The following is a 12,151-nucleotide window of genomic DNA, read 5'->3' as shown; positions in this document are numbered from 1 at the left end:
TAAACTTGAAAATGGTTAAGATGATAAATTTTACATTATGTATCTTTTATCACAATTAAAAATTTTTTTTCAAAAACAAGTAATGTGATACTCATAAAATTTTCCCTCATTATAGAGATGCGTAGAACAAAAAGTGAAAGTCATCTTTACCCACGCTACCTCTGGCCCCTCCCAATTTCCCTACTTCTGTACCTCTTCCCCGGAGATTTGGTGTATATCTTTTCAGATATTTCTCTTCCAAGACTTTCCATTAAAGATTTGTGTGGGTTTCATTGATCTTTCAAGTCACTTTTTCACTATAGTGTATACAATTGTAACAGTTAAGTAAATTTTTTAAAAAAATAGAATGTAATTTGGGAACCGTGCTTTTTTTATCTTAAGATTGAATTTACTGTTTCATTTATTCTCCATGATATGTTTTTCCTGGAAGTAGTCTGCACGAATGAGTTATTGTAGCTAAACTAGTTCAGCTCTTAATACATAGCTTGAAGAAAGTGTAAGGAAAAGTGCAACTGTGGTAACCTTAAATTAGTTGTTCAGCAGAAGGAGCCATTCATTACTTTGTTTCCTTCCAGTTGACCACTCATCTTTCCTCTGTCAATGGGTGAACAGTGAGCTAACAATTTGATTTTCTTATTGTCATTTGTTTTGTAGAGCTGAGGAGTTTGTTAGGTAGGGAGTTGATGGTATCAGAAAATTAACCCACATAGGTAGACCTTGGTGCCCTGGCAATCTGGTTTTCAGCCACAACTAAAATTTACAGTAGCTGTCCTGGAAGTATTTTAACACTTCATCTTTCTTTTTAGTTGGGGTTCCTTTTTCAGACTTTGCAATACTGGTAGCCTGGGCTTCCATTAAGAGGAAGCAAGTAGATCAAGTGTTCGTCATCCTCTTGAATGTGGTGATTCAAAATGATCAAATATGTCAATTCCTGAAAATAAGAAGCTTGAAATAAACTGTTCTCTGACTGATATTTATTTCAATTCCAGAACGTGGTCCAAGACAATTCCTGGGAAAGTTGAATTCTTCTCTAGTGAGGGTTCAGACACATCTCTGCCGATTCCGATAGTGCCACTACGGGGCGTGGATGACTCCTACCCACCCCAGAAGAAGTCTTTTATGATGCTCAAGTACATGCATGACCACTACTTGGACAAGTATGAATGGTTTATGAGAGCAGACGATGATGTTTACATCAAAGGAGATCGTCTGGAGAATTTTCTGAGGAGTTTGAATAGCAGCGAGCCCCTCTTTCTTGGGCAGACGGGACTGGGCACCACGGAAGAAATGGGAAAACTGGCCCTCGAGCCTGGTGAGAACTTCTGCATGGGGGGGCCTGGCGTGATCATGAGCCGGGAGGTGCTTCGGAGAATGGTACCACACATTGGCAAGTGTCTCCGGGAAATGTACACCACCCACGAGGACGTGGAGGTGGGAAGATGTGTCCGGAGGTTTGCAGGGGTGCAGTGTGTCTGGTCTTACGAGGTAAGAACAAAATCTTTTCTGTGGGAAAAACTGTTAATTTTGTCATTAGTTCTTTTTTTTTTTTTTTTTAATTCCCCTTACTACCTTTTCTCCTGGTTTTTACAGCATACCTTGCATACTTTTGTCCTAATACCTTGGTTAATAAATAATGTTACTTGGGGCCTAAAGAAAAGACATGGTTTGCTGATGGTCACCGTGATATTTTCATGATTATCCAGAAAATCATCTTATCAGACTTCTGATTCTACAGCTAGAATTACAAGAGTATAGGGCATTTCCCTAACTCTGTTCTCCCGAAGGCCTGACTGTTCTCGTTTGGTCATGATGACCCACACAGATTAGAAACTTTCATGTTTTGAATTTATAAAATGATTCATGATGTGAAAAAGCCAATAGCTTGTGGCTTTACATTTATTTTGAACCTTGACTTTTCAGATGGTTATTTGTAATCTGTGCCTTTACAATTATAGCTGTTGCTTTCAGAATAGGTGGTCTGCATTTTCTGAGTTACCTTGACACATAAGTGAAATTCGTTGAAGGGAGTAGGAAGTCTACTTGTGGACTTTTTGTTTTTAATAGTTCTAGAAAATATGAGTTAGCTTTGGACTTTTCTCTGTTATTATTGGCAGATGTGCTTCTCTTGTCTTCAGTTGTAGGATCCTAATATTGATTAGAATAAAAAAAACTATTTAGATTGTGTTGTGTTTAGGTTGATAAACTGCTTGTATTTGTAAGGAGCAGAGGCAGTTGCTAGATCTTTTGTCCGAGAAAAAGAATGCACTTCCTGATTTTTTTTAATTTTATTTTTTAATTTCTTCCATTTTTTTTCTTCTCCCTCCCCCCCCCCCCCCCCCCCCCCAGAGCATTCATAAGGAAAGGAATACGCTTTCTGATGTGAACTGTTAGGTCTTTTCTTTTTCTCTTTTTTTTTTAAGAGGTAGAGTCTCACTCTGTCACCTAGGCCTGGAGTATAGTGGCACAATCATTGCTCACTGCAGCCTTGAACTCCTGAGCTCAAGCGATCCTCCTACCTTAGCATCCCGAGTAGCTGGGACTATAGGTGCACACCACCACACCTAGCTAATTTTTTTATTTTTTTATAGAGTTGGGTGTCTCACTATTTTGCTCAGGCTGGTCTCAAACTCGTGGCCTCAAGCTACCTTCCTGCCTTGGCCTCCCAAAGTGCTGGGATTATAGGCGTGAGCCACTGTGTCTGGCCTTAGCTCTTTTTTGAGTTAATTTTCTAAAGTGCATACTTAAGTGAAGAAATAGTATTCTTGCCTGTACTTGTCTTCCCCCCAGACTTGCTTTTAAATGTCTTCTAATCACTCTATTTCTTTTGTTTGAACTTCCAGGGAAGTGGACATTTTCAAGTGTACAGGGAGTGGTCTTCATGTAATTTTTAATTATAAAGTCATAAAGGTACACTTTAAATTGTAAATGTGATCTGAGTGAACCCCTTACTCTCTGTGTGCCTTGCGCTCTCCCCCACCCCTACGCACAGGGGCCCCACCCCCCCCACACAGGGGATGGCTCACTGGGCCTGGGGGCTCTCTCTGTTGTCATGGATTTTTGCAGTGAGGAAGGCTGTTTGAGGATTTCATGCTGTTTTAAGCATTATGCAACTGGCAGTATTTCTGCATTTTCTCCATCCTTAATTAAGTAGTTATAACCTTAACGTATTTCATTATAGTTAAAATATGTGATGCTCTGGCACTTTCTCCTGATCCTGATCTCTGAGAAGCTGGCCTTCTTGCTGGAACTGTAGAAGATAGGCCTATTTTTGAGAGAAAATTTTTAAAAATATGTCTTAGTGTAGTCATGTTATATACTGCTGGACAGACTCCAGTAGGGCCAATATCTTGAGTTTTATCAAGAACTTTGCTCTAGCTTTAGTACCCACATGTAATAAACAACATCATCCTGGGGTTGCAGGGTTCGCAGGCCGTTTCGGGCTAGTTTTCCTCTGATATGATATAATCATCAAAGATTTCTAACACACTAAGGGTGCCTGGAATTGTCCTGTCAGGATACTTGAAGCCCCCCCTCCCCTACCCGCCCCAGACTTGATGCATGCTGTCAGTGGCCTTATTAGCTAAAGGGACCTGGTTGGTGAGGCAGTCCCCTCCCTGGGTGGTTCCCTGTTTCCCCACCATGGGTGCTGGGGCTGCAGCAGCGAGGACTTCCCTGGGAGTGTGGGTAGTCAGGGTGTGCCTGCTGCTCTGCGTTACTTTAAATACCTTATGAAGACTGAGCTTTTGCTAGATACCACTGGCTTACTCTCCTGCGGCTGGTGCTGAGTGCCCTCCCACCAGCAGTGCCCAGAGTTCTTTTTTTCTCTTCTGTGAGTTGCCTATTCGTAGCCTGGCCCCTTTTTCTGTTGGAATGTTGTCTGTCTTAGGGTTTTGTTAGAGTGCTTTGTTTTGAGTAGAGTATCTTTTCCCAGATTGTGGCTTGTCTTTTTTTTTATTTAAAAAAATTTTTTTAGGGACAGGGTCTTACTCTGTTGCCCAGGCTGGAGTGCAATGTCACGATCATAACTCAGTGCAGCCTTGAACTCCTGGGCTCAAGCAATCCTCCCTCCTCAGCCTCCCGAGTAGACTTGTCTTTTCACCTTAATTGTGAACTTTTTATTACATGCAAATTGTGAATCTAAGTTCAGTCCAATTTATCATTCTTTTTCCTTTATGGTTTGTGCTTTTGTGTCTTATTTAAGAAATTCTTCCCTTCCTTGGGTCACAAAAGATTTTCTCCTATATGTTTTCCTGTATGTTTAAAGTTTTGCCTTTCACATCTAGTTCATTATCATTTTTAAGAATTATATCTATTGGGACATTTACCATCTTATTAGACCTTTGATTTTTTTTTTCTTTCTGTGCTTTAAGTGCTTCTAACCTAAGTTGTTATTAGGGTTTATCATTGTGTTCACCGCATAAGTGAGCTTAATCCTTCATGTGGATGAGAAACTTTTATTAAACTTCCTGTAAATCTAGTTTCTCCATTAAGGCTTGTATTATGAGAAATTATTGAGGTGGAGTCTTATGATGGAGACAATTATGTTAAGATTTGGGTCTTGGAAGGTACTTATTTTGCCCTATTATAAACCTAGCCAGAAGGTATAATTTTTTTTTTTTTTTGCAAATAGAATTAATGCCTTTGAATAACACTTATGTAAATTAAAATAACTGGCAAGAAACAACTGTCAAAAGTCCAGATTCATTTCTAAGCTTGTTTTGATAATTATTGGTAGTTATATCTTAATAAACAGCTTTAAAATGTTATTTGAAAATAATTTTAAACTCACAGAAAAGTTATAGGAGGGAGAGAGCATGGGTCTTGAGGCTGTAAACCCTAGAAAAGAGATGAGAGGAGCTGGTCAGGCCTGGTCCACTTTATTACATGGGGTCAGCATTACTGACCCAAATCCTATTTTTTTTTTTTTTTTTTTTAGGCAGAGTCTTGCTCTGTTGCCCTGGCTAGGATGTAGTGGCATCATCATAGCTCACTGGCAACCTTAAACTCCTGGACTCAAGTGATCCTCCTGCCTTAGCCTCCCAAGTACCTGGGAGTACAGGTGCGTGCCACTGTGCCTGGCTAATTTTTTTCTATTTTTAGTAGACATGGGGTCTCACTCTTGCTCAGGCTGGTCTCCAACTCCTGAGCTCAAGCAATCCTCCCGTCTCGGCCTCCCAGAGTGCTAGGATTACAGGTATGAGCCACTGCGCTTGGCCCATATGAACTTTTTTGAGAAACATTATTGAAAAATTTGAAACAGTAATATATTTTATCTCAGCAAATATATGAAATATTGTACTGCTCCTTTAAGAATAGTATATTAAGAGAGAACAAAGAGCAAGTTGACCTAAATAACCTCTTCATTTTGTTTCTAACTTTTTATTGATGAATACTATACCTATGGAAAAGTGACTGGGTCATAAGTGTAGAGCTCAGTGGATTTTCACAAACTGCACACAGTAGGGTAACCAGCACACAGATCTTTCTTGTATTTTTTTCATGCAAAGTTTGACTAATAATGAAGGTGTTTGGGTAGACAATAATCAGTATGAATGGAATTTGGAGATAGGTAAAGGTGGTTTAGCAACTCTATAATGTTCAAAATTCAAAAGTGCAAAGGATTTGCAGGGATAAATCTTCCTACTTCTGTCTCTAACCATTGGCTTCCCCCATTAGTTAGTCACCGTGGCGTATCTTTACAGAGATGTCATATAGTATATCATATCATATACAAGCAATTAAGTTTATACATCTTCTCCCCTTTTACATGAATACGTTATGCATACTATCTACATCTTGTTTTTCACTTAAATTTCTTGGAAGTTTTTCCATTTATACATAAAAGAGCTTCATCTTTTTTACAGACATTCAGGCTGTTTCCAGTTCTTTTTAGTAGCATTTCTAGTCAGTCATTTCACCCAAGCCTTCCCCACCTTTTTCCCCTATCGTGGCACTCACACACACTGAGGAGACCGCTTCCAAGGGCTCCTGCTCCCACCCCCATACCACCCAAACCCGGAGAGATTGTTGTCATGAGCAAGTTCTCCCCTCGAAGAGAGTTCTGCAGGGAGAACTTGTTCATGATATATGTGTGTACCAAAATACACCAGTTGTGAAGCTCTGAGTTGACCAGTAAGCATTTGTTAAGGGCTTATTAATGAGCCAAGAACTGCTCTCTGAATTGATAGGGAAATTGCAGAAGAAGATTGAAACATGAATGGCCTTCTTTTTCTCCCTCAAGGGCTTCAGTGTAGTTGAGGAGACAAAGACCATATGTTCATGAAATAGTTGAAGAGAAATTAAAAGTATGAAACCCCATGATACTGATTTTAAATATAAAATAACGTAAGGAAGGGTGAGATCAATGATGTTCTTTTTATGGGAAGGCATGTCATCGAGGGAAATTGGAGTTTACAGCAAGATATATAAAAAGAAATGATCTCCCATGTTAATCTGACTGGTTTATCAAGGAAAGTTGAACAGCTGTGCTCCAGAAGCCTGGGATTTCCTCCCCCCCCCACCTTTAATAATAGAAGAAATAATGTTTCTTTAAAAAAAAAAAATTGACACATTGTAATTGTACATATTTATGGGCTACAATTTAATGCTTCAGTACGTGTATATGTTGTATAATGATCAGATCAGGGTGGTTGCCATATCTGCCATCTAATGAGAAGTGGTTGAATGTTCTCACTACAAAGAAAATAATCTAACTTAACTGCTTGTTGTCATGGAGGTGATTTGTGTTATAATAGTGCCTTCCTCACTTCTTTAGGCCTCCCATTAACCTCACCTGCCTCAGCACCAGGTAGGCCCCTCAGTGGCTAGGATAGAAGTTCCAGAGACTGCACTAATGCTGCATGCTTCTTTAAGGCAGAGCCCTTCCTGGGCTTGTACTGAACCTTGTTCTTTTGTTGTACAAGTTTGGTGGTTGAATTTCTAAGCTTCTAATGGATTAGAAGTGGCAAATTAGCACCCCAAAAAGGGAACTGCTATATAAGGACCGTATCAGCAGTGAGTAGGAAGGGCATGAGAGGAGAAAATAAAATTAGAGGAAATGAGACCATGAGCAGTACAGCTGTCTAATTGTGTTACTGATTTCTTTCTTTTTTTTTTTTTTTACTTTTTATTTATTTATTTTATTTTCTCCCCCTGTGTTACTGATTTCTAATTTCATTGAACTATGGCTAGAGAACACACTTTGTATAATTTCAATTCTTTTAAATTTATTGAGACTTTTATGGCCTAACATATGGTTTATCCTGGAGAATGTTCCATGTGCACTTAAAGAATGTGTATTCTTCTTTTGTTGAGTGGAGTGTTCTATAGATGTTTTGTTAGGTCTGATTGGTTTATAATGGTAAGTCTTGTCTTGTTTTTTTCCTAATGTTTATCCATTATCAAAAGTGGAGTATTGAATTCTCCAATATTATTGTTGAATTGTCTATTTCTCTCTCCCATTCTGTCAGGTTTTTCACATTTTATTTTAGGGGCTCTGTTTTTGGGTGCATAAATGTTTATAATTGTTACATCTTCCTGATGGATAGACCCTTTTATCATTATAAAATTCATTCTTTTTCTCTAGTAACAATTTTTATCCAAAGTCTCTTTTGTCTGATACTGGTATAACCACTCCAGCTCTCTTTTGGTTATCATTTGCATGGCATATCTTGATTTTTCGTCTGTTTACTTGTTTGTCTTTGAATGTAAAGTATATGTTTTGTAGACAGCATATAGTTGGATCAAATTTTAAATCCATCTGTCAGTTCTGCCTTATAATTGGAATATTTAATCCGTTTGCATTTAATGTAATTACTGAAGGAGGAGGATTTATGTCTGCCGTTTTGCTATTTGTTTTGTGTATGTCTTCTTTGTTCTTCTGTTCCTCCAATACTGCCTTCTTTTGTGTTAAGTAGATATTTCCTACTGTACCTTTTTAATTCCCTTATTATTTCTTTTACTGTGTTTAAATTATTTTCTTAGTAGTTGCCCTGGGAGTTATGATTAACATCTTAACTGATAACATAGTTCAGATTACTACTCAATAATGATAGTAAACAAAATCTTTGCTCCATTCCTTCTCCTTCTCTTTGTGCTGTTATTGTCAAACAAATTATGTCTTTATACATTGTATGCCCATTAAGTTTCTCATACTTGGAGTTTGAGCTTCTTGGGTATGTGGCTTATTTTTTAATCAAATTTGAGAATTTTTCAGCCATTATTTCGTTAAATATTTCTGCCCATTTCTCTTTCTTTCTCTCTGTCTCTTCTCTCCTCTCTCCTCTCTCTCTCCTCCTCTCTCCCACCCCTCCCTTTTCTTTTTCGGAACTCCCATCATGCATCTGCTCAGGCTCTGTTCATTTTTATTCATTTTGTTTTCTTTCTTTTCCTCAGACTAGATGATATCAATGGATCTACCTTCACGTTCACTGATTCTTTCTTCCGCCTGTTCAAATCTGTTTTGTTTTTTTTTTTTCATTTCAGATATTGTACTTTTCAACTTCAGAATTTCTATCTGGGTCTTAAAAAAATTTCCCTCTCTTTATTGGCTGCTTTTTTCTTCTGTGCATGGGCCAAGAAAGTATTTCTTGTTTCTTTGCATGTCTCATAAATTTTTGTTGGAAACTGGTTATTTATTTATCATTATTTAAATGTGGCAGCTCTAGAAATCAGATTCTGCCCCTTCCCCAGGGATGTTATTGCTGTTTGTTGTTGTTTGTTTGGTGACTTTTCAGAATGAATTCTGTAAAGTCTATATTCTTTTTTATATGTGGCCACTGAAGTCTCTGCTTGGTTTGCTTAGTGCTTAGCTAATGATTGGACAGAGATTTCCTTAGATGCCTGGAACTTAGTTTCCTGCCCTTTCCTGAGGTCTCTGTGTACCCGTTGGTGCTTGCCCTCCACACTCACCAGGCAGTTGACAACTCTGCCTTAGCCTTCACCACCTGCTTGTGCAGAGCCTCAAGGTCAGCCAGAGGTGAGAGCTCAGGACTTTCTCAGGTCTTTCCTGAGCATGAGCACAGTCCCACTTATGGGCACGGCCTTCTGGATTCCCAGGAATATATTGAAGCTTTTCAAAACCCCCTATGGACATCTCATTCCTCACCTTTTCTTTTTGAGCTTTTTAATTAGCCTATTTTTAGCACTGACTGTTAGCCATCCCCTTGGACAGTAAAATGTTCAGCAATTGCCTGTGATTGTTTTTAACTATTCCTCCTTCCTCCTCTAAGAGACCATTTGCAGTGGGAGAGCTCTGAGTCAGGTCAGATAAAAACAGCCTTGCAAGTGGGGTCAGATAATGACAATTATCTGGAAATGGGGCTTTGAAATAGCTCCAGCCTCTCTCTGTCCCCTCCAGTGGCTTCCAGGCTGTTGGTTTTCAAAGCTAGGGCAGATCTGGAATACAGGGTGTGGAAATAGGGCAAGTTAAAATGCTGCAAAGCTCAGTGTTACTGAAATTTTGCTGTTTTTCTTGCATAAATGCTCCCCAGGTTACTGCAGACCTTTAGCTAACATTCAGAGTCCTGAAAAGGTTGCCTTTGACAATTTTTGCCACTGTGCTCTGTATTTTTATGGTGAACAGAATTTTGGGGGAGGGTCTTTACTCTGCCATTTTCATTGGTGTCACCTGAGAACATCCATTATGGGGCCTTAGCTTCACAGCTTCAGTTTTGCTTTTTATAATTAGGTGAATTGCTCTGAGTATCCCCTTTTACTTTGTTTACAAAGCCAGGGTATTGTGTCCTAAAAATTAGAAAGACTTCCAACCAATTGATTACAATATTCATACACATTCATTTTTAAAATGAATTTTGGACATCTGCCGTTAGCAGGACATGATCTGGCTGGGACATGGTAGTACGGAAAGCAAAGAGCCTGCTCCCTTACTGTTCTCTGATATTCCAGTGGAGCTAGGCTGGGGTGCAAAGAGACAGTAAAGAGGAGTGTGTGTGGTGTGTTTAGGACAGAGCAAGGTGATCTGTGTGACTGGAGTATCAAGGCAGAGAGTGGTTGAAGGGTGAGCCCAAATGGCACCAGTCTTGGGGGGAGTTGTAGGGGGTGCCGAGGACTTTGGTTTGAGTGCAGGTAGGCTGGGCTTGAGTCGTCGTGTTCCCTTCAGCTTCATTCTTCACCAGCTGTGTGTTCTCAGGCAGTGAGTCACCTAACTCCCTTGAACCTTAATTTCCTTTAAAAACGGGATAAGGGTAGAAATTGCCTACCTTGTAGGATGGTTTCATGGACAAATTGAGATGATGCACGTTATTCTGTCATCACAGCTAGTGCTTGGGACAGAGCAAGTGCTTGTGAGGGCTATTAGGGGCTATCCTCAAGTATCCGAAAAACAAAGCCACTCAGGACTTATTTCCTGAGAGCTCTGAGTAGATTTTGACCTATATAAACAAATACTTGAATATGATTTATAGTAACATTATGGCCTGGGAATCGCTATTTTTGTTTTTACAATTTAGAGAAGAGTATTTTGACAGAACCAATCAAAGTTTACCTAAAATGGAAGTGTTGGTTGCTTTGGATCTGTAATTATTTTACTGGCAAAACAAAACCAGGTACATAAACATCGCTCCAGTGGTTCCACCATGTGGTATAAAGTCTTGTGTTGTGAGGGAGGAGGTGGGTCTAAAGGCAAATTGGTATTATCTTCAGAATGTTGGAGTTTGGTAGGAGTATGTTCAGGATATTCTAGGTTTTATTTATTAATCACCTTTCATTTTGGGAGATCATCATCACTAGGCGTATGTGACCTATTACGTTTAATTGACAGGGAGAGGGCTCTTTAGCACATTACCAGGAGGTAGGATCCACATGTCATTTTCTTTATCTGAAGGTAGAGCCCAGTATCTGCACTGTTTACAGACTTTTCAGGTGATTCTTATACTTGCTGATGTTGCCATTTATAGTCTTAAAATTTATGATGCAGTGATGTTTGGGTAGAATCCAAAGTTATATTTTTGTTAATTGACATCATCCTGTTTAGCCCCTGCCCTGGTCCTGGAGAACAGAAAAGAAGTTTGACTTTGGTCTTTCTAGTAAGTCACTTATAGTCAAGTTGATGGAAAGCCAAACTTGACACACAAATGCCCCCCAATCATATATTTTATAGGTTAATGATATATACATACATACATATATATTTTTATTCTTTTCCTTTCTTCTCTCCTCTAAGCCATGTTAATGGCAACAAATTGTGTAACCAAATGTAGTCATGCATCTCTTAACAGAAATACGTTCATAAAGATGCACTGTTGGGCGATTTCATCCTCGTGCGAGCATCGTAGAGTGCACTTACACAAACCTAGATGGTAGAGGCTACTGCGCACCTAGGCTGTGTGGTCTAGCTAGCCTGTTGCTCCTAGGCTACAAACCCATACAGCATGTTACTGTATTGAATACTGTAGGCAGCTGTATCACAATGGTAAGTATTTGTGTATCTAAACATATCCAATCATAGAAAAGGTACAATAAAAATACAGTACTATAATCTTATGGGACCACCATCAAATATGTGGCCCGTTGTTGACATTGACTGAAACGTCTTTATGCAGAGCATGACTATGACAGTGAGTGATGGGTGGTCAGCGATAAATCCTGGGTATCAACATAGGAAGACACTGTATTCGATAAGATGATGAAAACAAGAACTTTTAGCTAGAAATCAAACTAACAAACACTTTAAAGCTGAAACTAAATGATATTTTAGAATATATTTTGTCTTTGCAATTGATGATTTCATGAATGTTTTATCTTTCTCAAGCCTCAGCTTTTCTTAGTTTCTATGACCTATAACTGGAGATTTATTTGTCAAAACAAATTGCAGTATAAAAAAAGTAGTTACAAAGTATTTATTAATTTCTATGGTGGTTTCAGTGTTCACAAAGTCTTTGATAATCTTTCCTTGTGGAGGTGGAGCTTGATTTCCCTCCTCCTCCCTAGTGATTCATTTCTGCTGAATGGAGCAGGGAGTGGCACCCTGCAGACACTACCTTTGCATCACAGCAAAGAGTCGTGTTTGTATCATTTGCTTCCCAACGTGATGGCACAAGCAGGACACTTCACCTCTGTAGGAATTGTCCCCAAATCCATAACCCCAGTTTAATCAGGACAAAACTTCAGACAAACCCAAGGTATGAGACTT

At 39.1% G+C, this 12,151-nt stretch overlaps 1 protein-coding gene across 1 annotated transcript in view; it reads left to right on the top strand.

Annotated features, from left to right (window-relative positions):
- CHSY1 (chondroitin sulfate synthase 1) overlaps positions 1-12,151 on the top strand; it is a 65,808-nt gene that overhangs the window by 14,094 nt on the left and 39,563 nt on the right. The window contains exon 2 of the mRNA XM_069465798.1: positions 990-1,485. Within this exon, the coding sequence (XP_069321899.1) occupies positions 990-1,485 (496 nt within the window). The remainder of the gene's footprint in view (positions 1-989; positions 1,486-12,151) is intronic.

The sequence above is a fragment of the Eulemur rufifrons genome, chromosome 3 (assembly GCF_041146395.1).
Source record: "Eulemur rufifrons isolate Redbay chromosome 3, OSU_ERuf_1, whole genome shotgun sequence".
Classification (NCBI taxonomy): domain Eukaryota; kingdom Metazoa; phylum Chordata; class Mammalia; order Primates; family Lemuridae; genus Eulemur; species Eulemur rufifrons.
This window is presented reverse-complemented; position numbering and strand designations above follow the sequence as displayed.